Here is a 25,868-nt window from a genome sequence, read left to right as displayed (position 1 = left end):
TGCAGTGGTCCCAGGCAATGTGATGGCTTAGCTAGTTTCACCCACTGTGAGGACTTTGGTAGTTAAGCCTTATAGACAAGCTGCAGTAGGCTTTGCTTGGAATGCTGGAGAGCTATGGAGCAGTATTTCCAAATTCTTTGAAAAGTTAATATCTAACCAACTAACAACACAACCTAGGAGCACAGGCAAGTCTTATCACTTTTAATCATTGCGTTGGCTTAATTTTGTTATTTTTAGTGTCTTTTTTTTTTTGAAAAACTACTGAAACATATGCTTTACAAACAAAGAGTGGCAATCATCTGGGACAGCAAAGAATGGCGGCTTCTAGTAATGTATTGTTTTGCTTCTTATTCTTTTTTTGGTAAAAGGCAAGCAGTTAATCTGTGCTGAAGCAGTTTTATGTTTACTTTGAGCTGGAGGATCGGGAGTTTGGGGGGCTTGTCGGAGAGAATGGCCAGTGGATCCTTTTCATGAGCCATGACAAATACCCCCCCCCATCCCACCTTGAGAATAGCCCACTACCCCCACACCACCTCCCACACGTACGCACACAGACACACACACACACACACACACACATCCCTAGAACTGCATCTCCCAGAGCACAGCTGAAAAATCGCTTTTGTTACATACAAATGCACATCAACTTGAGCATGAGCGTTAGAGGCAGCAGCCAGGGGCAACTGTCTGGGGAGCTCCAGCACTCTGAAACCCCCATCCCCCCACCCGCCACCTCCCCTCCCCCATGGCCACAACGGAGTGTTAACAAATATTAGCAGAAATGCTCTTATATTCGGGCTCATTTGTACTCCTTGGTATTTTACACACTTTGCACTGCAATGGCAATCTATGCTGCTGATTGTTGGGCATGTGGTTAGGGGGCACACTGATATCCTCAATTACTTTGTTGTTTCCTGGCTGTTATTCTTTTGTCTATCAACTATATTGCCTTCTTCTGTTTCTGTGGACAGGATCTCATAGGATCTCCCAAGAAGCACAAAATGAGCATCATTAATTAAAAGAGAACGCCAGGCCGCTCATTTCTGGGCTGGTATCAGACTTCTGGGGTTCTTAACAGAGAAACACATTTAGTTTGATTTTGCTGTACTCTCTTGGGTACTGGGGGAGCTACCAACATCTGTTTGACACTCATGAATGAGATGAACAAAGAAACGTTGGTGTTTCCCTGATTTTAAATGTCTTCAACAAATACTCTTCTGTTCTCTTGAAGATTGGGTACAGATCACTACAGCAGTTTGCATTATCTGTAATCACCATCTGAGTCACCTTGTATCAGAATCTGATATCTAATCTCACACATAACAGTTAATATATCAAAAATGTGGCCAAACACAATCAGTCAAATCTCTCTATTATAATAAAAAAAAATCCTGGGACGAGACGAGACATTTTAGCCTGGGATGAGACATGACTTTTTCAGAGAGATACTTTCACATCCCGCATGACGAGACTAAGTGCCAAGAGATTTACCCATGTCCAGGGCCGGAAATAAAAGACAAAGAGAAGATGACAAAGTAGAACATCGTAAAGAATTCAAAAATGTTGGCACGATACACATGCACAGCAGGTTAGAGATAATGGAAGTACTGAAATTTGAAAGTCTTCAAAAACTGATAGTAAAGATCGCATTAGCGCAAACAAATGGAAATTATTACTCGGTGAAATAAGGGAACAGCAAAAAGAGATTGAATATATTGTTCGGATTTAAACTTTAAGTTGGAGACTCGTAAATCGTCTAATTTGTGTTGCCATCAGGAAAAAGTAGTGTTTCTTCCCGATGAAGAGGTGTATCTGCGAGAATTAAATTTGTTGTGTGGTAAAAGTGAAATCCAGAGACGCAAAGTGGTGCGTAGTGCAGGGGGGTTGACAAGCGAAGCGAGCAGGGGGCAACGTTTGTAGTCCTGTTTATTCAGGAATAAGAGCAAATGCATCCAGAGTTTTTTTTTTCCATTTTCAGCTTTTGAGAATGATACAGAAAGCTAGCTGTCAATAAGATAGCAAAGAGACTCTAATTCTTGGAGAATTGTTATTCTCTTAAGTCGATGTCAGACGAAAGGCACACTGGAAACAACCATAGTCTGAACTGAAACTAATCAGGAAGATTTGTCCAACAATACTGCAAAAGTCTTCAAGTGTCAATAAAGTGTTTTCTCTAAACAAGCATGTCATTTTATAACAGTGAAATACCTGACGAGGAAGCATTATTTATGTTTTTGAATACCTTTTATTTCTTATGAACTTGTCCTGAATCAAACGTTTTTCATTACTATGTACATTTTTTACAGCCCATTTTATTGTTTGTTGCTTTGTTCCCAATGGATATTAGTGTGGAGTGACTCTGACTGTTGCCTGATCCCATTTTGTCGTAACTTTGTATGCATACAGGTACTTTAATGCTGGCTATTTGTTGTATTAAAACAGCAACCCCAGAGTTTAATTCTCCTTGGGCTGGTGGGATTCAGAGACCAAGAGTTAGTTCAGCGTTCACTTATTCTCCCTTATATAATGTATGCCTGTGTAGCCCCTTTGTAAGACTGGTGGTAGGATGTGAGCAGCAGCGTAGTGAGGAGTTTGCACTGGAGAGATGTTGTTTTTCTGCTGGTGCTCCTAGAATTCTGGACAGCAACATTAGGACCTGGAGGTGCAGCCAATTTATTCTGAAGTCATTTTAACAGTCTTTATTTTCAGAATGCTCCCCCTACAGTGTATCATTTCCAATTTTTGCAAATCAGTGGATAGTTTTCCACAAAAATAAAAAAAGACTGAATTGATAGAAATCCCCTTGTAGACCTTTCTTCCCATTTCTACTCAAGTTAATTTAGTTTTCTTCTAGCACAGGCTCTCCAACAAAAGTAGTAGAGACTGGATATTATATTAACTTTAACAGAGTTGCCATAGTGACCAACATGTCATTTAAAACAAACGTGTTTGTTTTAACTAACTAGCTTTAATGAATTGCTGATGTTTGGCATCTCTTAGGCTACGTCTCTAATGTTATGTTTTCATTTAAAAATGAGATTTTTAAATTAAAACAATCTCCAGCCATACTAGTTTTTGCATATTGTTAATGGAAATATCTTCATCACCATTAAAATGACTGAAACTCTACATGACATTTGCCTACACTGGGGATGCGTAAAAATCCTTGAAGGGATGGTAATGCCACCAGCCACAGGATTTATCTCAAAAATAGCGAGACTGGTAAATTATTTTCCTTTTGTGCATGTATAGAGCATTTAAACTGTACACTATGCAATTTAGATACATACAACAACAACAACAACATTTATTTATATAGAACATTTTCATACACATAATGTAGCTCAAAGTGCTTTACATGATAAAGAAAGAGAAAAAAAAAAGACAAAGTAAGAATTAAAATAAGAGAACACTAATTAACTTAGAATAAAAGTAAGGTCTTATGGCCAGGGAGGACAGAAAAAACAAAAAAAAAAAACTCCAAACGGCTGGAGAAAAAATAAAATCTGCAGGGGTTCCAGGCCATGAGACCACCCAGCCCCCTCTGGGCATTCTACCTAACATAAATGAAATAGTCCTCATTGTATTCGGGGTTCTCATGGAAGGACTTAATGATGACGGTCACATGGACTTATGGCCTTTAATCCATCAATGTAGGTACATAGAGGTAAGCAGCACAACAAGCACCATGGAAAGCACCTTTTCTGAAGCCACTATGTTGGAATGTAAAGGGTGACCAGTCAGGAAATGAAACGTAATGAGGAAAACCTAAGTAAAGAAGAGCTAAATAATAAGTGCGAGCATATCAGAGCACAATTAGAGTCTGTGTTTTTAAAAGTTTATATTTTCACCCCTTCAGTTTGTAATGCTGAGGTGTTTCCGGAGTTATAAGGCTGTGGAGAGCATTTTCAGAAGTCTTCATGTTCAGTGTTTAAAATGCTGGTATAGATTAGACATCAGGTGAAAACAGAGACTAATGTCTCCTTTTTAAATGAAAATGTAGTAAGGTGGAAGTAACCTTAATGTGCTCAAGCAAACTGCATCATGTTCTTGACTGATGAGAGTCTGGTCATTTGTCTATGTGGCATGACGCTTCAACAGTGTAGAGGAATAAGCAGTGAAACATAAAAATTCTTTTAAAGTTTTCATTAGGGTACTTAAAGAAAATGAACTCAACTTTAAACAGAGCTAATGATGTAAAATAATCTGTTTTAATTTGCTGATTTGTTTTTGGAGATGGGCAAAGCATTGGACAGTATAACACACTGTATAAAATATTATGTTTTTTCTTGTTTGTAATATTGGAGGAGTATGTGACATAATGAAGTAACAGCTAACATTACACTGCACAGTATTTTCCCCCAGCATTGCTTTATGAGGACTTTAATCATTGAAATTATAAAACTCTTTTATTATGTGTATGTAATTATACCCTGTGATCATGCAAAGTTTTTATTTCATATAGTATCATTAACAGCATGTACCATCACAAGGTACTTTATCATGCAATATTAAAGTTAACAATCAAGCTATATAATAGATATAAACACACACATAGCAGACATAAGAAGTGAACAATAGATAGACCCCAGCAGGAAACTGAAATATGCCTGACAGATTTGACAGAGCAAGTGTAGGAGCTTTATATATTGAATATAGCTACAGTGCAAGGTTATTATAGTTTTGCCTTTCTATAGTAGTTTTTATTTCTATATTTTTTCTGACCTTACTTGGAAATTCAGTTTAGTTTTAGTTTTCCTTTATCTTTATTATTTATCTTTAGTATTTTATTTCACAAAGGCATTTCTATTAAATTTTTATATCTATTAGTTTCGGTTTTAGTTTTAGTAATTACTAGTTGTTCCCTGCGGCTCTGCCCGTGCAGTAGTGAAACAGAACAAACTTTAAAAATCAGCAAAAAAAAAAAATGTTAAAAATGTAATTTGCATTGAGAAGAATTTATATTGATAGCTTTCGTATTTGAGGGCCTCTTGCTATACAATATTTTTTGTTTTGTTATTCGGAATGTAGCTGTGATCTCTTTGCCAAAAATGTACAAAGTTGGCAAGGTATCTCTGGCCAAGCGGAAGGTAGGTACATTCCATCGTCAAACATTGCCACTGTAACCAATCTTGTTCAGCTCTGATAGGAGAGCGTCCCCCATGTGAGGAGAAGAGCACGTGGCCATGATAACTCTGACAATGAGCAGGTACCCTCTAAAACACATGTAGCTTTGATCTCTCTCTCTCAAAAAGGTCAAATGTTACTCTTTAACAATCTCTAGATGATAATGTCTGATGAACAAACTGGTATCGCTAGCTAAGCGGAGGCAAGGTACGTTTCAACACATGGTGAGAGTTAGAACAACTCGAACAGAGGCCGACAAGGGCCCCGCCTGGCTCCCTACTCCTGAGGTCCCGCCTCCCCCTCTCCTCGTCCTGCAGCCTTTGTCTCAGATTTGCGCAAATAAATCAGTGTCACAAGCAAACTTTGATACTTAGCGTGATGAGAGGAGTTGCAAAATCAATCCGAATGTTCAAGCAAATTATAGAAAAAAAACTAAAAACTAAATCCGTTAAGTAGTTATCTCATGAAAATCGGGCATACATACAGACAGACAGATGTTGTATTATATATATATATATATATATATATAGAGAGAGAGATGGTATGGATAAAGAGCTCCTATGGAGTTTAGTTTTGTGTCACAATCAGAGAGAACTGTAGACTTGGATGGCTTGGATATGTTAGTGGAAGCTTATTACACTACATGGTGTACTATCTGGTTTTGTTTTTGTCTGATAAAAACAAACATAATCAAAACCAGATACTGAATATGAACAATTTTATACAGTTTTATTACATTCTAAAATATTATTCAATGCCATTTGTGCTGAATAAATGTGCGCTGATTGTTGGCACTTTTTATCTTTTCCTTTTATTGCCCAGGATGGGCCAATTTGTAATAAAATGTAGGTGAAGTTTACTCTAAATGTCTATACCACACAACATATCTCGCCACAAGACAATGTGCTTATAATGAATGCCTTCAGTGTTGCATTCAAAACTCTCCCATACTGAGCTTTTTATTTTCTACCAGTCATATTGATCTCTGATTCCATCTCAGGCACATATAAATTATAGACAGAATTTTGACACAGGCAACAGGGCTCTTAGGCTTGAATCAGTGTGTAGACCCCACCTAGCTGTATTCAGGGCCACAAAGAAAAACAAGCATTTAGTGTCTAGGTTAGGGGCAGTGAGACTTGAATAGCCCACCATAAGAACAGTAAACCCTTAATGAGCAGAGCAAGTGTAGGTAACAGGTGTATGGACAGGCACAAAACGACAGAGACAGCATGTGAGATTAGGAACAATATATATATTATCTAAACCTGTTTATCCAGAGCAGGAAGGCAGGAAAATTGGAGCCCACCCCAGCTGGTTTGGATGCAAGGCAGGAAAAATCCATGGTATGCAATTTGTATGATATAGCTGATGATAAGAACAAAAAGAATCTGATCTTTCAACTGTCTATTTTGAGAGAGGGAGAAAAAATTGAAAAAAGGGGGGGCAAATATTTTAAAACATAATTCTGTTTCTGGAATATTTTCACAATATCAGGTATTCTGAGCTGTAAATGTAAACTAAAAAGAGATAAATTTATAAATATATAAATACAATAGAATAAATACAAAAACACATTAGTATGTTTAGTTTTTCACCAGTTGGCAGACTCTCTTCACCTACCTACCTGTAGTTCAGTAGAGACATTGCCAATTCAGGAATTTTACAACATTTGTATCGTATTCGTTGTTAAACGACTTCTTTAAGGCAAAAGTGATTGGTCAGTAACAATATGCTGATTTTTTATGATGGCCTAGTCAGCCTCTCAATCAGCGCATTTTATTTTCAGAAAGGATTTCTCCTTTGCGAAGTGGCTGGTGAATTATTGTCAATGAAATGCATGCACCTGAGAAATAAACTGAAACGTTACTCATTTGTGATTTTTCTGTCCATACGGTAAAGGTTTTGTTGACCAGCACATTCTGATTTCAGGCGTTTGAATTAAATCTTGATATACAACCAGTACAAAGAAAGGTGGCACAGTAAATCACTTTCTGTCTGACATGCTTTACACGCCCGTATTTGGCTTGCTCTGTCACCGCAAATCTTGTGTGAACACCGTCCTCCGTCACCAGCCGCCATTCACTGGATGAATATATGAGGCAACTTGTGGTGGATTACTTTTTGTTTCAGAGTTAAAAGTTACAGTCTTTACATTTTAATGGCAAAAACGAAAACTAAAAATATTTTTAGTATGTTATTATTTTGTTTCAGTAAGTCTTTCCAAATACTTTAATAGTTTTGTTTAGTTTTACTTTTTCATTTCGGCTTTTTAATTATTTTATTTCAGTTTATGAAAATGTTTTTTTAATAATAGTTTCAGTTTTGATTTTAGTTTTCATTAACTATAATAACCTTGCTATGGTGTAAACTTACAAAAAATATCAATAGTTATAGACAAGACAACATGAGGTGATGAACTCTGAGGTTACTGTCTTATGCCCATTTCTGTCAGGATTAAGCCCTGGCTACCAATTATCATAAAGAGAAAAATGAAAAATTAATGCCTGAATGGATTATTGAAGGAAACCTGAGCTATTAAGCTAAATAAACAGACTTGATTTGCTTAATGGTCTCCTCACATTTGTCAAATTTCTTATGTTCTTATGTTCTAAGGTTGAGATGGCATTTTGTCTATAGTATGTGGAGTATCTCAACTGAGGTAATATTACTGCTAGCCTAGATAAAGCCATGAGCTTTGACAACATCTGATTAAGATAGCTTGTCTACAGAGAGGTCAAAGTCCACACATGAATGTGAGTAAATATGCCATTCTAGTAGGTGATTTTCTGGTTAAGAAAATATACAGGTTTCACTTTTATGACCCCAAGAAAGTCCGCTGTTTCACCCAGTATTTAATGGCATCTGGCAAAGAAAAGCCTCCATGAGACAAACAATCCTTCTGATTCTACACACACCATTTGTCAGAATGGCCAAATCTGAAGGAGAAAATAGAATACCGTTTACAGTGTTTCAATAAATAAATCTTAATAATCCGCTTATCATTGTTCAAAGTCTTGAATGTAGCCCGTCTTCAACAGTTCTCCACAACAATCATTGATTTCAGGAAAATGTTTGAATGTTTTCTCAAAGAACTGTAACTCAGCCCTGGAAAAGTGGAATATTAAAGATTTGTTGGTTTTTTTTTGGCTTCCTTTTATTTGGTTTGGCACTCCTTTTTATCAATTCCAAATACTGTATATACTTTCTAGCTTGCTAGGATACTCTCTATTCAGCTAAGCATTGAAAATCAGACTAATGAAATCACGTGTAGCTTTCCTTTGTCTTCACTTATTTCAATGACTTTGGCTTGTAAAATGTGCTTATTGTAGGCAGATATTCTCAAACTGTAAATTATTCATTCCTCCGTTGTACTTACACATTTGACTAAACTAAAGCCAACTAAGCACTAAACCACTTGTATTTACACCTTCTGTGTAGAAATCAGTGATGAATGAGATAGAAAGTCCTCTTGAAGAAGGTGTTTTTTGAACCTGATTATTAAGTCAGTTTCAGATGACCTTAGCACCCCAGCAGTATGCCCCACTCTGACTGAATGCTATAGCGATGAATTCTGATGAAGATAAAGGCTGTGTGTTGAACCCATTACCTGTTAGTGCATAATCAGCAAATCGTTTCACCCACAGCAGTTAGACACGAGAAGCTTTATGCTCCAACATGTTGCTTAATATAAAATAAATATTAATCAAATAAATAATTGACAAACAAAATAGTCTTTTTTTTCCCCATCATAAGAAAATAATTCTAATTAGGACTTTCAAACAAGAAAACATTATTCAACTGAAGACATTAATGCTTCTTCCTAATTTGTTGAAAATTACAAAATAAAAATTCCCTAAACTATTTAAATAAAATTGTACTACCCTCTGCCTGTCTTGTGAATTTATCATCCTTGTTTGATACCATATATCTATTTCACATACTAACAACCTAATTTCAACCCTCAGACAGAATCTGGTTTGTTTCTTTGTTCACCAATTACATGAAAGTCTCTGAACAGATTTTCATGAAGTTTTGCTTGTAGGATGCTGTTGGTCCAACTTGAAATACTGGCTGTATGCAGGGGCAGACCTACTATGAAACTAATGAAGCTTGAAGGCAACCCAAAAACTGCATTTCCCAAAACAGCTGAGTCAATATTAATGAAACTATTCATGTATAATAAAGGTGAACCAACCTAAAATCGAGTCCATATGGTGTTTCCAATTTTTATTCAGGAAGGGTGGTCGTAATGGGGGTGGGATGCAGAACAAATGAGTTGAAGCTCATGTAATTTTGCATGCCTATTAATGTTGATACTTGAAATCTAGACTAGTCTTTAGGACCTTTCAAAAGTTCCATCAAGAAACAGGGTTGTACTGGGGTAGGGTATGGCTCGCTCAAACCAAAACTGTGTTATCATGCCAGTATGGTTCAGCCGGTGGAATTGAATTTAGCATACTCTTCAGGTTTGGCACTGCTTACAGTGAAGGATCCCACAACAGCAATTCAAAGGAAACAACAGTGAGTGGGGAGTGAGACTGAACACAAAATTATGCATCACTCAAAAACTGCTACATCTGCTTTCATAAAATTTTGTATTACATTATTATTCCTGCAATTTAAAATTTCAATGGGGAGTCATAACAGGAGGACGAATCCCACAAAAACCATGCAGCACTGCAAAACAGCTGTGCGAATGTTCACGTAAATTTCCATGTATACAGTATTACAGTTTACTCAACGCAATGTACAGAGTTTATGAATCTTCTAGAGTTTCATCATGAATAAGGGTTCAATAATGTGGGATTAAACATCATTTTTTAATGTGGGATTAAACATCAATTTTTAAAACCACAGTAGACCAGGAAATAAAAAGACGTAGTGTAATAATTCCAAATCCAGCAGGAAGTTAACGCAATTATAGAATCTAATCAGATTCAAAATGAACAAATTCTACACTCATGAGCGTAGAAAAATTAATAATTATCAGACAGGTAGTGTAGCTGACAGATGGGACACTTACATTTCAGCCAACAATGACAAAAGTGGCAACCTATACAATACACACGTGAATATTTTTTTTTCTTACCTTACCCCTGGGCAATGCCTTGTATGTCAGGCAGCTGAATAATAATAATTAATAAATAAATAAATAATTAAACATATCATGATAAAATATTGATGGTGTGCACCATATCACCCCACTGTGAGGAGAAGACCACCCGAGTCTCTTTAATGCAGAATAGATGGTGTCTGCTGTGCTTTTCTTATTAAATCCATGCACACTGCTGCTTTGCAAATGCATCATGGCTGCTTGTTGGGTGTGGCGATGTGGGGCGGGCAGGGGGGTCTGATTGTGCGCTCCAGATACTAAAGGCCTTGTTTACACATCATACCTGTTTTGTGGTGCTTGACAACGCATATCTATTGCCAAGTGTATCAGAGCTGGACACGCTAGTAGAGCGTAACGTCATTAAGGGCACCTACAGTGGAGTCACAGTCACATGCACGTATTTTATGATATTGTTTTCACAGCTGACTTCTTTATGTTTTGTTGGAAGCAGATGCTAATTCAGCTCTCCCTTGAGGAAGTGCACATCTCCTGTCACAGTGAATTGTATAGTGGAAAATTCAGTGTCAGCATTGCACATTTGAATCTCACTAGGAGGTCATCTACAGAGTACGTGTTGTCAGGCAGGTGCTGGAATGGAGCGTATTTATTTATTAACTTGGGAAATGGTAATTAAATATATCTTGCCTACAAGGTTGATTATTTTTTTCATGTTGAAGTATAAAAAATGCATTTTTTAGCTGAGTCATGTGGGCTGGGTGATGCTGAAAAGACATCTGACTGGAGAAATATGAAACCTACTGGCATCAGACAACCAAAATATTATGGGTGTGTCATCTTCTTAATGTTTCCATGGCAGCACATTAGCCTTTATGTGTATTTACTTTTGTGGTTTATAGGTAAACACCATCCTGAAGGCCTTTGCTATTAGCAGCTAAACATGACAAACATTTAGATATTGTACGAGCATGGGAAGGTTAAGTGACTTACTAAGGATCAAACAGAAGGATTATGATGGGATTTGAACCTGCAATGTGGTGATATCTCTTCCAGCTTCCCAACCACAGGCTATAAAGGATTGCATGGTATGGCATAGTGGTAACACTGCTGTCTCAGATATACTGGGCTGGGCACTCTCTGTGTTTCTCGTTGCTTCTGCATAGGTTTTGTCCCTTATTTCACAAACGTTTCTTTAGTTAACTGGCATGGTATGTTTGAGTGTACGCTGTGATGGAGCATCTGTTCATTCAAGATAATAAGACAAGTAAACAGTTGAAATACGAGCACATCTGAACATGGGTTATTTAATTTGTGAAAAGCACACCTAAGTGGTTTAGTGATTGGACATAAAGTTCCTGGGTTCAGCCCTTCTGAGGAAGTCATTACCATGCATTTAACTTTGGTGGGTGTTTTTAACTGTGATAACAGAGTGAAATCATGCTTAGTCTTACTGCTTCACAGCTGCAGGGAATCTTCTTTACTTCCAAGTATGGTCACGGTGCAAAACTTATATATTTTCAACATGTCTCATTTGCTTGCTTCCAGGTACTCCCATTTTTCCTTTAATATCACAAACAAACATGTGTTGCTATAGCTGAACTTATGACTTTTAATTAACCTTGGCAAAGTGTGTTGTGTGTGTGAGTGTACTGTGTAGACTGGCACACCTTCAAAGGATGGCTCACTGCCTGAGCAGCACCACCGTAACTTTGAAATGGAAGAGGTGGATATTGTTTTTTTTCTTTCAATAATCTAAATTGGCCATCTCAGTTGGCCTAATTCTTCTGGCAGTTTTTGCTCCTTCCAGTTTCTTAATCATCTTGCTGTTAATTAGAAATGTTATTTAATTAAATGACTTGTTACTGCTGTCGTAATAATACCTTGTCAGACATATATTATAGATTTTCCTTTTCTAACAATGTCATTAGTATGCTTAACTTAGTTCTTCTTTTTGTATCTGTTTTCCCTGAGTATTTAATAAAAAAAGAATTTTATGATAAACACACCAACCTGCTTATTTTTTGGTTTGCTTGTTATTTGCAGCTCCAGCTTAATCAGTGGCTGCTTATGGAAAAAATATAAACTAAAGTAATCTGTTCAAGACTAAAAGAAGCCATTATGTTTTCTGAAACTTAACAAGTCACGCCAAGTCAAGTTAATGTTTTTTGTCTAGTGCAGGCTCAGGGTGCGGTAACAGGTTTACAGGTAAAAAACAAATTCCAAATTTGACAAATTACATGAGGTATATGCACAAAAATAAAAACTTCTTTAAACATGCAATAAACAAAGTAACATCAAACTGATTACCACATAAGGATCTTAACATTAAATGTCTGTTAATATTATTATTGAGATATGCCCAGTTGACAATGGAAAAGAGGAAAGCAAAAAGTCCAGTCAAGATCATCTCTTGAGAAAATAGATTTCTGGAGGGTCCACAGTCAGTTAAAACACAAAGTCAGACAGTCACAGTCTTGGACGCCCACTCCATCCTGTTGATTAGTATTATCTAAGTTTTGTACTGAGCATTCTAATAAGATGACAAAATCCTTTTCATCCTTGGATTCTAAGGTTCCTATTATCTCTGGTGTCTATCCCTTGGAAGTAGAGCTGTAGCATCCATCCATCCATTATCCACCGCTTATCCGAGGTCAGGTCGCGGGATCAGCAGCCTAAGCAGGGAAGCCCAGACCTCCCTCTCCCCAGCCACCTCCTTCAGTTCCTCTGGGAGGATCCCGAGGTGTTCCCAGGCCAGCCGGAGATATAATCCCTCCAGCGTGTCCTGGGTCTGGTAGCACAAATTGCTAAAACAGAATACCAAGAAGAGAAACAGGCTTGTAACACTTCAGAATTACTGCAATGCTTACAAACAGAACAGCTAATCAACAGCTCTGATCAGGGTATACTAAACTAAAGTAATACGTTTTCAATCTGGATTTAAAATTTGAGATTGAAAGGCATCTCTTATAAAAGCAGGCAGATCATTCCACAACTCTGGGGCTACTGTAAAATCATGGCCACCCACTGTTGTTTCATTAATCCTTGGAATCTTTAGTAATGTGGCATCTAGAGACCTATATGTTCTGGTGGGTACATTGGGGCTTAGCCATTTAAAGGTTTATGTGTAGGATGGAGGATTTCAACCTTAGCTCTAAGTTTAACCTTAAACCAATGTAAAGACTTTAGTTGTTTTATTAATCCTTGAAATCTTTAGCAAATTGGTATCTTGAGATCATAGTGCACACTTAGGTTTGTATGTAATGGTAAGTTCAGATACGTAAATGGGGCCTAGGCCATCTAAAACAAAACTTTATATGTAAGTGGAAGAATTTTTAAATCAGCCCTAAACCCAACTGGGATCCAGTATAACAGACTAAAGGTCATGTCACATTAGACACAGTTTCCAGTGATTTTAAGTTATAGACTTCATTTACATAATCTTAATGAATCAGTGGCAGTCACCAGCAAGCTCCCATCAAGCCACTAATGTGGTGTGACTCACTTCAACTAGTCCACAAAATCAAACAATCTGTGAGACTGATTTTGGTTTTGTCAGATTTTTGACAAATTTGGTTGTGTCTTTAGTCATATGGGCAGGCGGCTCTGCATGCATGACAGCAGACAACCAATGAATGCTCAGCCAGAAGTGCCGTGCATACAATTCAGCGAGGAAGGAACCTGGGTGTTTTGAATATCACAAACAGAAGAAAAGCTTGTCTGTCTGTTGTCTTGTGTTTTATGTACAATACAATGCAATTTATTTTTGTATAGCCCAAAATCACACAAGAAGTGCTGCAATGGCCTTTAACAGGCCCTGCCTCTTGACAGACCCCCAGCCTTGACTCTCTAAGAACTAAGGAAAAACTCCCAAAAAACCCTTGTACGGGAAAAAATGGAAGAAACCTTGGGAAAGGCAGTTCAAAGAGACACCCCTTTCCAGGTAGTTTGGGCATGCAGTGTGTAACAAAAAGAAGGGGGTCAATACAATAAACAGAACAGAAAAAATCCTCAATGCAGTATAAAAAATAAAAACATTACAGTTATAGAGCAGAATTTAACAGTAGATGATATCACATAATATGATTTGGATTTGTACCACTACAAAATGGGAAAAAAAATAAAAAAGGGCAGAGATTGCAGCTGAACTTTCCATACCTGTCAACCCTTCGTACAGCACTGGCTCCATCAGGCAGCATGCTATTGGTTGTCAGAAAAACGGATAAGCATGGCGGTGCTGGAAATTCGGCATGCAGTAAATGTGACATGCCTGTTGATTTTCAGTCATTTAAACTGACATTGTTTGGTGACAAAAGCAGCAACTGCAGTTAGCAGATCTGGCATACCCTGTGACTAGAGGTCACAGCTTTCAGAACAGGAATTATGTTGTCATGTCATGCCTAGTTCTAGTAAGGATTTATGTAGCAGTGTGTTGAACTAACTGAAAACTGCATTAAGAATCATTTGAACAGTCTTGTCCCCTGTGATTCAAAAGTGAATTAAGAGGTTTTGAGAACGTCAAGAATATTAAAATGTAGTGCAGTTTGCTTGTTTCCCGTGTTTCCACACACTGCATAGATTGGATAGACATGAATGTCACTTAGCAGTCAGTTTCAAGTCAGCTGTTAATTTATCTTATTTCTTTCACAGCTTAATTTCTAATTCCAGGTTGAATGGCATCAAATTCTATTTTGACAAAACAGGGTAAAATTCAGAAATTACCCTTGTAAGCGGCACCTCTGTATCACAGGACATACTCGCCCACTCACTTGTATGGTACCAATGTAAAGTAATTAATTAACCTAACATCTCCATCTTTGAGGATGTGGATGGAAAATTGTAGAAAAATCCATACAGACACAGAGAGAACATGGAAACATGCAACCTGTATCTAAGTCGGGACTTGAGCCTGGGACACTGGGACTATGAAACAGCAATGCAACTCTCTTTCTAACTAAACATTATTTGATTGATCAGTCGTCCAATTAAAAAAATGAATCTCACTCATGTAAGTGTAAAATCATTCAAAAGAGTATCAGCTCTTTAAATAATGTTCAGTTGTCACTCCTTCAGTCTACTCAGGTTTACAGAGTTAGGTTTACAAAGGAGTGAAGAATATCTTGGTCACGTGCCATGGTGTTAGCAATTGGACTGCCATTTTAAACTGGGGATTCACTGAGGAGACAAAGATCACCCTGATGCAGCAGGACTTTTCAACTCTATCTTGTTTGTGTCTGCACAAAGTAATGAATGTTCTTAGATGTGAAGTATATAATAGTGTTAAGAGTGCCCTCTACTGGGTTATCAATGGTAGTACTTCAGTCATTGTTTTTGTTTCCTACACTACTTATGGAAAGTATCAGGAAATTCTAATGCTTTTGCTGTTTAAATAATATTTTATCTTTCAGTTTTATAGGCTTCTACAAAACACATTTATACATATATCTTGAAAGTTGAATATTTTTTCAGTTGTGATTGTGCCGTGTTTCTTTAATGGTGGCAATGAATTCTTGTTTAATACTAATCAATGTGTTCAGTATATACCATAAAAGTAACACAGTCTTAATATAGAATCATGCATATAATATATAAAATGTGTGTAGTAAATGGCAACACAAAGTGTTTGAGGTGAGGAGTGGTGTACTGTAGTGTAGTTGTTAAGGCATTGTGCTCGAAACTACAAAGGTTCCCCACCAGTCCCAGCTTCTGAATCAGTGTGTGACCCTAAGCCATTTAACCAACCTCCCTGTCCTCAGCTGTAAGGAGTACATCTCCCGTATGTCTCCTTGAATAAAGACTTCAGTCAACTGACGGTTTGAGCATAGGAAAGGTGCTATATAAATAAAATGTATTATTATTATCATTATAATAATAAAATAATGATAATGTGTAAAGAAAAAAAAGCATCCCCTCCCCTCTCTCTCTCCCCCTCTCTCTCTCCCTCCCCCTCTCTCTCTCTCTCTCTCTCTCTCTCTCTCTCTCTCTCTCTCTCTCTCTCTCTCTCTCTCTCTCTCTCTATATATATATATAATCTTTATTATAGAAAAAAATCCTGGGACGAGACAAGACTTTTTTCAAGATATTTTTTTCAAGTCCCGCGAGACTAGACTTTGGCCATGAGATTTTTTCAAGTCCCGCCCTCCTCTCAACCATATTCAACCATGCACACGGCCCTCTCGCCTCTCATATGTGTGAATGCTTTTGACAAACACAGGTCCTGCAATCTCAGCTCTTACAAATTTTAATGTTTTCCTCACTTTAAGTTCCCAATTAAAGAAGACATATTATATCCAAATCTTATTGAAGAATTTCATTACAAAGGGTTATCAACAGAAAAATGAGTACACGGGCAATCATAGCACTGAGAAACAATGAAGTCAAACGAATTTATGGCAAAAATGATGATCAGTTACACGGCAAATTGGTTAAATGTGTATCAATAGACTATGCTGAAACAGTAGGTGGCGATTGTGCGGAAGTTGAAAGCATCAACTTACAATATCATGAAGAATATCTACCACCGTTAACACCGTCCGGTCTTCCACCGCATGAATTACTGTAGAAAGAAGGATGTATCCAAGAAAGGTAATGTAGTACATCTTCTGTGGATAACATTAGACAACAAAGGAGATCTTGATATGCCATTCGTATGAAAACGTTAACAGTTTCCCATTAGAATAGCTTTTGCAAAGACAATTAACAAATCACAGAGCCAAATATTCGAAAAAGTCATTTTATTTAATAGAGAGAGAAACGAAATTTAATCACGGGCAGTTATACGTTGCATTTTCACGATGTAAGTCTAAACACAGAATCAAAATTCAATGCGATATTGATGAAAATTTTATTCAAAAATTGTTTTTGCTGAAGATTTACAGTAAACGTGTAAGTTTAAAAAGTATTTGCATGTTAATTTTAAAGCCAAACAGAACAAAATCGTATTACGCAATGAATGACTAACGCAACATGAAACATAATTTACTTTCAAATTATTACTTTTACTGTTTTTTAATATGCTTAATTACTCGCTGTAATGTAAAATAGTTAGTTCTATTATGCATATGTAACAATTCTGTTTAAATTGTACATCCACATCCCCATATGCAAGTTGCAGATTTGCAAAGAGGCTAGCGCATTGCTCAGGCCAGGGGGTTGGCGAGCGAAGTGAGCAGGGAGCAAAACCCCCTAATATATATACACAATAAGATGTAATTAAGAAAATAAATGTAATATACAGTATTACAAACAGTAAATGTATGCAGTTTTGTGGACTCTGAACTGGACTGAGCAGTTTTAATAAAGGAATGGATGGCATGGTCGTTAGCTTTGTTCTCTTGGTCTCTTCTTGAATCCACTGCATCAGAGATCTAAATATGTGGATCATTATGATTTTAATTGTTATTTTTGTATTTTGTTTTTGCTTTTTAAGTTTATACTTGTACAAGGCATTGTTTAAAGCAAGCTGTTTGCCATGTCCAGATGCACTGCTCATGCACATAGCAATCAACAGTCTAACATCATTGTTACATCTGTGACATTGATTACTTGCTGATATCTCACTCTCATCCATTTTGTTTTCAGGGACAGGACTACATGAATGAAAGGTTTAGGTGAGGCTGTAATGGGCCTATTGCAGTGACACATCTGAACTGATAAAACAGGGATTCCTTTAGCAGAAACAGGCATCTGATTACTTCTTTTTGCTTTCATTGTAGGACCCTGGCAGATGAGTGCTCAGACGGCCACATTGGTGTCTTGTGCTGTCTACCTGACCAGGTGGGGAGTTACAGCTCAGCACATGGCAGCCTGCTTTTTCCAGTGAACCCTACCAAACTGGCCACCTCCGGGATCTCAAAGAGCCAACCTGCTGCTCAGCTGTTACCAGAGCCTGCTTTAGACCCCAAGACCAGCCCCCTACTGCTCCAGGATGTCTCAACAAGCCATGTCTCTCAAATGGAGACAGAGGAAGATGACTTCCTGACCTTTACTGTACCAAAGACAAAGGATGAATTTACTGTGCCAAAGAGACCAGATGAGCAAGCCCACTATGACGTAAATTTCATAATTTGTGGGGAGGAAAGCTCAAACTGGGATCTAAGTTCAACCTCAGTGAGATGCTGCGAACAAGGGAATTACTGTGATGTTTCTACCATCACTGGTGAGTGGCTACAATATGCCTGCTGTGTTTTTCTGGAGCAGGTTGCCTGCTAACTGTGTACACAAATGCTTGGTTCTTTGCATCTTCCACCAAGAAAGTTTTGTTTGAAAAAGGGATCAGCAGCTAAATCCATGGTCAGAAAGTTATTATTGGGTGTTCCCTTTCATTGTTCTACACTGAACAGTAAAGTTGTTTTTTATGGATGGAGCATCAGAGAGGCTTTTGGTAACACTATATATTGCATCTGTCAGAGACTATTTACTGTATGTACTTATTGTTCTACATTCATGATTCTCTGATATTATAAAGAATACTAGCTGGAAATCTTAAAGCATTTGGGCATCTTTTATCCATAGATTCTCACTTCACTCTCCTTATACTATTCCATCTCTTCTTCTCTACTTTGTAAATCCCACCTGTATTCTATCTTCTCTACATATCAGTGCACATTTCCTTTATCTGTCTGTGTCTCTCTGTTATCACTTTGTCCGGCATCACTTTCCAGTTTTGCCTAAATGTGTGTGCAAGAGCTTTATGGTCTTTCCCTCAGTGCAGCATTACTCTTCTTTTTATCCCCTAACCAGATGTGTGCAACACTGGAAATGTTCCAGAAGTGGAAATCATCAGCTTACTGGAAGAACAGCTTCCCAGTTATACTTTGCGAGCAGACTGTGTCTTTGGCTATGACCATGATGACTGGCTTCACACCCCACTCATCCCTCCAGAGGTCAATATCAATCTGACCCCAGAGCAGATTGAGGAGACCCTCAAGTATTTCCGTGAGTAACTACATTCAGAAAATACTGTTTTTAATAACATCTGTACTACTTTGTACTTGACCATCAAATGTGTTTTCTAAGCTGATGTGCTGTGAAGGGTGCTATTTTAAAACAATGTTTGCTATGTTAAAAATGGATTTCACATGTGCAGTAGTGACATTAAGAACTTAAAATTACAAGACATGACCACATTTGTAACTGAAGACACAAATTTGAGCGTTCAGAGGCATCACAATGTCAGGCTTGGTGAGGCAAAAATTTAAATCTGGTTCCATTTTGAAAACTGACAAGGATTCAGTGGTCCTAACTGTGATTAGGAAATTTTTCCAGCACATCGGGAGCAAGAATGAGAAATAGTGTGCAGCAAACTTGCTATCCTGCGGCATTGTCATCATCAGGAGACCAGTGGAAGCTCCCCACAATCAATCAACATTTATTTATATAGCACATATTCATACAAAAAAATGTAGCTCAAAGTGCTTTACAAAATGAATAGAAAAATAGAAGACACAATAAAAAATAAACATAAGTCAACATTAATTAACATAGAATAAGTAAGGTCCGATGGCCAGGGTGGACAGAAAAAACAAAAAAAAAACTCCAAGAGCTGGAGAAAAAAAAAAATCTGTAGGGGTTCCAGACCACGAGACCGCCCAGTCCCCTCTGGGCAATCTACCTAACATAAATGAAACAGTCCTCTTTGTATTTAGGGTTTTCATGGAAGGACCTGATGATGATGGTCACGTAGACTTCTGGCTTTCAGTCCATCAATGTTGGTGCATCATGATGCTTTGAGTAGGTGGTGGTGGCGCAGGCCGCCACCACAAAGAAACCGGAAAAAGAAACAGAAGAGAGAGTTGGGGTCAGAAACCCCAGAAACCTGACTGTTACATACTTTGAGACAGAAGTTTAATAGTACAAAGAACTTGACTTTTTAATATCCTATCAGGTTTTAAATGTAATGTGGACCAAAACTATGAAGAGCTTTGAGATTCTGGTTCTGTACTATGTGAGTCCTCTTGTGGTAGATCACCAGAACCATCTGCAGTTTGCCTCTCGAACAAAGTTTGGAGTGGAGGATGCAATTATCTGTCTGCTCCACAAGGCTTATTCTCACCTGGACAAAGCTGCCAGCACTGTGTGGATGATGTTTTTAAATTTCTCTTCAGTACCATCCACCATCCCTGTTAAGGGGTAAACTCAGAGATATGCAGGTGGTTGAGCCTATGGTGTCCTGGATTTGGACTATTTGTCAGGCACACCACAGTTTGCGAGACTCAAGGACTATCCCTCTGATGTGGAAGTGAGCATTACTGGAGCACACAAAGAACAGTCCAGACTCCTTTTTTGTTTACTCTGCGCACCTCAAGCTATACATATACTGTAAGAGCAGGTTGTGTCACTTGCAGGTATTCTTAGATGATTCTGCAGTTATGTAATGTATTGATAATTGGGGATGAGACAGAGAGACTGTGTTCCTTTAATGTCAGTAGTGACATCCTTCAAATATTTTATTACTTTGTAATGGCCAGTGTGATTTTCTATGCAGTGGTGTACTAGGCTGGTAACATCACTTTAAGAAAGGCAGACTAAATCAACAACCGAATTAAAAGGGCAGGGTCAGTTATGGGATGTACTCTGGACCCCTCAATGTTGTAGCAAAGGAGAGAATGAAAAACTGAGTGCTGTTAGGAACAATGCCAGACATCTGTCTGACACACTAACACTGAAGACTTTCAGCCAATGAATTATTTAGCAGAAGTTTGTCAAGAAACACTACAAGAGTTCCTTCATACCTACAGCATATTTTATATGCCTGTATAGTGCCTCACTGTGACTGCCACGTCAGAAGTTTTTCTTTATATAATAATTTGATTACCGCAAAAAATACTTCTATTTTATTATGTTGTCTCTGACAAAAAATTACAAGTTGACCATTTTGTCACTGAACACAAGGTGGCGCTGTAATCCTTCTCTGAGTTAAAAAGAGTTAAAAAGAAATCTTTGCAGGCTTTTGCAGCAGGGAATAGGATCAAATTGCAGAGAACAGTCATTGGTCGCACTATACAGGTTTGAGTGTCATGTCAAACGTATTATACAAAATGTAAAAATTAATTCTGCTTTTTCCAAAACAATCCAAAACCTTTCTTTTTTCTTACAACCTCTTATTTGAATGGTTAAATTAGTTAATTTCAAAATGTAATTTATTTATTAATAAAAATATGATAAATGTTTCAATAATACTGCACAAAATAGCTATTAAGGCAATTTATATATCTATGAATGTTCATACTTTATAATTTTATTCAACTACAGGCCGACCAAGCTTAGAGCATTCACATATATTTACAGTTACAGGATGACTCATAAATCTGGAATAACTGGGAAACAAATAAAACACAATAAAAAACAGCGGCTTCATGACCTGAATTCTGTGTGTTAATTTCTGTGATCAATCACTTTCTAACTTTTGTTTCTTACAATTATTATCTGATCCATTCATCCTGAAACAAAGAAATCTCGGTGTTGCTTAGATAAAACTATAAATTAGTCTCCAGTCCCTATGATTCTACATTTGTGGGACCTCCTGTATAATGCACTAACAGTAAATTAATAAACTACTTCAACATTGCATAAACAATCAAAGGACATTAAACAGACCATAAAACATAAATTGTTTTAATGATAATTATATTAACAAAGCATGACAGTGTAAACAATCATTTGAGAGATCCATAGCTGTAGGTGTCATGTTCTTACTATGTGTCAATTACGTTGAATTTTATCAGATAAAAATATCCATTGATTTCTTCATGTGTTATAAGTATTTAAGGTTCACGCATATACTGTAGTTTACTTGCTTGACTACTCTTAATTATCCTGGTATGAGTGAATGTGGGTTGTTTCCTGCCTTATGCCCAATGATTGGGTGATAGGCACTGCTGCTCCATGATCCCGTAATGAACAGAGCAAATCATAAGATAGGTGTATGGATAGATGGAGGTGGATTACCACCTTCTAACTTAAAAAAGAGTTTTAACTGTGCATCCCAGCTCTCAGACTTTGCAGATAGCAGTTTCTTTAATGTGGATACCGGAGTTAACTGAGTATTGCACTCATCTTCTACCAGTATATTACAACAGAAAAAAATTACCTTTAATTATATTTTTAAACAGTTTTTGTATATGTGGCTATAGGCGGGCATATTGTTCTTTATTTTTATTCAACATGTTATCATTACACTACTGGATATTCATTATGACTTGCAGAAGTTTAAAATATAGCCCACAGAGCATATTTATTTTAGTATGTGTTCTATAACTTTTTTTAACCATAGTCTCCCTTTCAAACATTGGATTTAACAGTAACTTATAATTACTGAAGAGTGCGTGCAGAGCTTTTTCTTGCTCTGATCACTTGCTCTAATTTCAGATGTAGATGGTTATCATTTGTGAATTGAATAACCCATATCTGAATATTGAAACATACACCCATCAAAACCTTTGAACTCTATATTAATTGGGCAGGTAATGAGTGAAGCTTGTTTTGTGTATATCACTAATTCCCCTGATTTTCTATCTTTAAAATGACACCTGCACCAATAAAGTTGTTTGCTATGGGTGGGAATTTCAACTGAACAGAACTTTTAATTTTGTTTCTTTCTACTTAACAGTCACTATTAAATTTTGTAACAAACCAATTCTCATTATTTTTTATTAGTTTAACACTGAACTATAAGCAATTCATTAACTAGGCGGATACTTGAGAAGGAAATTTGATTTCTTTTTTCTAAATATTTCTTTAATTGGCTTTTAGCAGTGGAAAGTGTTAGCAAAGACGTGTGCAGTCTCCCTGAGGGCAGGTGAAGTGAGTTCAGGTGTGTGAACGTGTTGTTTGGCACGTCCTCCTTTTGATAACGTGTAAGGAAGAATAAAACAATTGCAACCTTCCTACCAGAAACAATAGGCAACATCAAAAGAATGTTGATGGTCTGGCATGGTAGGGTGTTGTTCTCTTTTGTGACAAAATTATCGCAGAGTTGTTTTATGCCTCAAAATCACAAACATACTCACAGAAGACATTGGCTTTCCCAGTCTGTATATAGAATTTGGTGCATCCTGCTGCAGTGCATCATTTGCATATTTGGTAAAAAAGGATTGTATGTCCTTTGAGAGGGCGGCACGGTGGCGCAGTGGGTAGCAGTTAGGAGACCTGGGTTCGCTTCCTGGGTCCTCCCTGCGTGGAGTTTGCATGTTCTCCCCGTGTCTGCGTGGGTTTCCTCCGGGCGCTCCGGTTTCCTCCTACAGTCCAAAGCCATGCAGGTTAGGTGGACTGGCGATTCTAAATTGGTCCTAGTGTGTGCTTGGTGTGTGGGTGTGTTTGTGTGTGTCCTGCGGTGTGTTGGCACCCTGCCCAGGATTGGCTCCAGCAGACCCCCATGACCCTGTGTTCGGATTCAGCGGGTTGGAAAATGGATGGATGGATGGATGTCCTTTGAGGCTCATATATAATTTAGAGTAAGGAAACTAATTCATCATATTCCCTTCTGGGGTCTACATGGTTGGGTTAGGTTTGGAGGCATCTTCTGGCATCCAGGTTTAACCGATTAAAATTCAGTGTCTTCCAACATTCATGTAACTATTTAAATGTTGTCTGTTTAGCTTTACTACTGTAGCCAATGTTCTGTACTGTAGCCAATCCTGCACTGTTATTTTCATTATGGAAAGAAGGAGGCAGTTCTTATTTTCACTCCAGTCAGGCCAGGGATATTTTAATAGCAGCATTGTGGGCAAAATTTGCTGTAGTCTGAATGGATCCTTGTCTATAAAAATGTGATTAAATTCTTCAAGCCTATCTAGAATCATTTCTGTCTTTCAATTTAAATTTCAATTTTAATTTCAGTTGCTTTCCTAGATATGGTGGCTTTCTTCAGATGGCTGTTGCAAAGGTCTAGTCATGTCAATTAAATATTTTTAGAGTACTTTTCACAGTCAGAATGCTTTAATAACTTTACAAGTAAAGTTTTATAAATTGCATGATACATGATTTATATGCATAAAATACAAATATGGATAGATATGTGGGCAGAGCGATTTCAAGGTGATTAGTATAAGATCATAGATCCTGACAGTGAGTGTCCATCAATGCTATGGACAGAGCCAGTTGAGAAAAGTCCCATCAGCAGATTATGCAAAGGTTTGTACAAAGTCATAGACTAAGGGCCAGTTTATAGTTTACACTCAGAATGCATACGTGCACACATCGTGGCTGCCAAGCGTTCCCAGCATTCATTTGCCTCGTCCTCTGAGCACATCCTCAGAAATTAATGTGAAGCATGTGCAAGTTGTGGTATCAGCAAAAATTTCGGGGGCACAGTGTATTCAAGTTGGAACATGAAGTCACAATCTCCCTGGTGTTCCCTGCATGGAGTTTGCATGTTTTCCTGTGGGTTTTCACAGTGGGTTCTGTTTTCCTTCCAAGGGCATGCAGGTTTTAGGTATTTTTTGATGCTAAAATGACGTTAGCATATGTGTGTACTTGTATTTGTCTTGCAATGAGCTGATGCCCAGTCCAGGGATTGTTTCTACCTCACGCCCGTTGCTTACTGGAAAGGGTGCGTTCCCGGCATCCTTTTCAGAGATATTGTGACAAGGTGTCCTGTGAATTTAATGGAGTGTCCACTGGAGAATGTGTCACGTGAAGTATAAACCCGACCTAAGTCACGTGCAGCCTTAATTCCTAGATCAACTAATCATCAACCCACAGTCTACAGTCTTGCACAACTTTGTGATGGAAGTCTAATGAATCCCAGTATCACTTTTGTCCTTGCCAAGATCAACAGCAGTATACAAAGATAAGAAACAAAAAAGAGTAGGGTTAGTAATGGTTTGTAATTACTGTAATACTTATATTTTTGTATATATGACTAACGAGCAAGAGATATAATAAGAATGGCTAATCAGCAGCTCCAGTCAGGCTATGCTACACTAAAGTACTGAATCTTTAACACGGATTTAAAAGTTGAGACTGGTGGGGCATCTCTTATACAAGCAAGCAGATCATTCCACTGCTTTGGGACCCTATAGCTAAGAGCATAACCTTCCACTGTTGCCTTATTAAGTCTTGGAATCTTTTTTAGTTCAGTATCTTTAGATATTATGCTTATATACAAACTTGTAAGTATGGCCTAGGCCATTTTAAATAAACCTTTTTATGTAAGAGGAAGGATTTTTAATTCACCCCTAAACCTACATGTAAGCCAATGTAAAGACTTAAGGACAAGAGTTATATGGTTGTACTTCTTAGTACCAAAACAGCTTTGAGGCATTAAGGCCTGCACTCTACAAGGCCTCTGAAGGTGTCCTGTGATATCTGGCAGCAAAATGTTAGCAGCAGATCCTTTTAAGTCCTCTAAGTTGCGAGGTGGGGCTTCCATGGATCATACTTGTTTTCCCAGCACACCTCACAGATGCTTGATCAGATTGAGATCTGGTGAACACCTTGAACTCTTTGTCATGTTCCTCAAACCATTCCTGAACAACTTTTGCAGTGTGGCAGGGCTCATTATCCTGCTAAAAGAGGTTGTTGCCATCAGGTGGTATGTGTGAAAGTAAAATCCACATTAGTGGCAGGTTTTCCGGGAGAACATTGAACAGGGCATCACACTGCCTCCGCTGGTTTGCCTTCTTTCCATAGTGCATCCGGCTGCCATGTCTTCCCCAAGGTAAATGCC

The 25,868-nt window shown here is 37.7% G+C and overlaps 1 protein-coding gene across 8 annotated transcripts in view; it reads left to right on the top strand.

Moving 5' to 3' along the window:
- The window catches only part of LOC120517377 (trafficking kinesin-binding protein 1-like), an 87,678-nt gene that overhangs the window by 36,101 nt on the left and 25,709 nt on the right, over positions 1-25,868 (top strand). For all 8 annotated transcript variants that reach the window (XM_039739648.1, XM_039739655.1, XM_039739650.1 and 5 more), the window contains exons 2-3: positions 17,914-18,356; positions 18,941-19,135. In XM_039739648.1, the coding sequence (XP_039595582.1) occupies positions 17,914-18,356; positions 18,941-19,135 (638 nt within the window). The remainder of the gene's footprint in view (positions 1-17,913; positions 18,357-18,940; positions 19,136-25,868) is intronic.

The sequence above is a fragment of the Polypterus senegalus genome, chromosome 17 (genome assembly GCF_016835505.1).
Source record: "Polypterus senegalus isolate Bchr_013 chromosome 17, ASM1683550v1, whole genome shotgun sequence".
Lineage (NCBI taxonomy): Eukaryota > Metazoa > Chordata > Cladistia > Polypteriformes > Polypteridae > Polypterus > Polypterus senegalus.
Note: the sequence above shows the minus strand (reverse complement) of the source record. Positions and strands in the feature narration are given on the sequence as shown.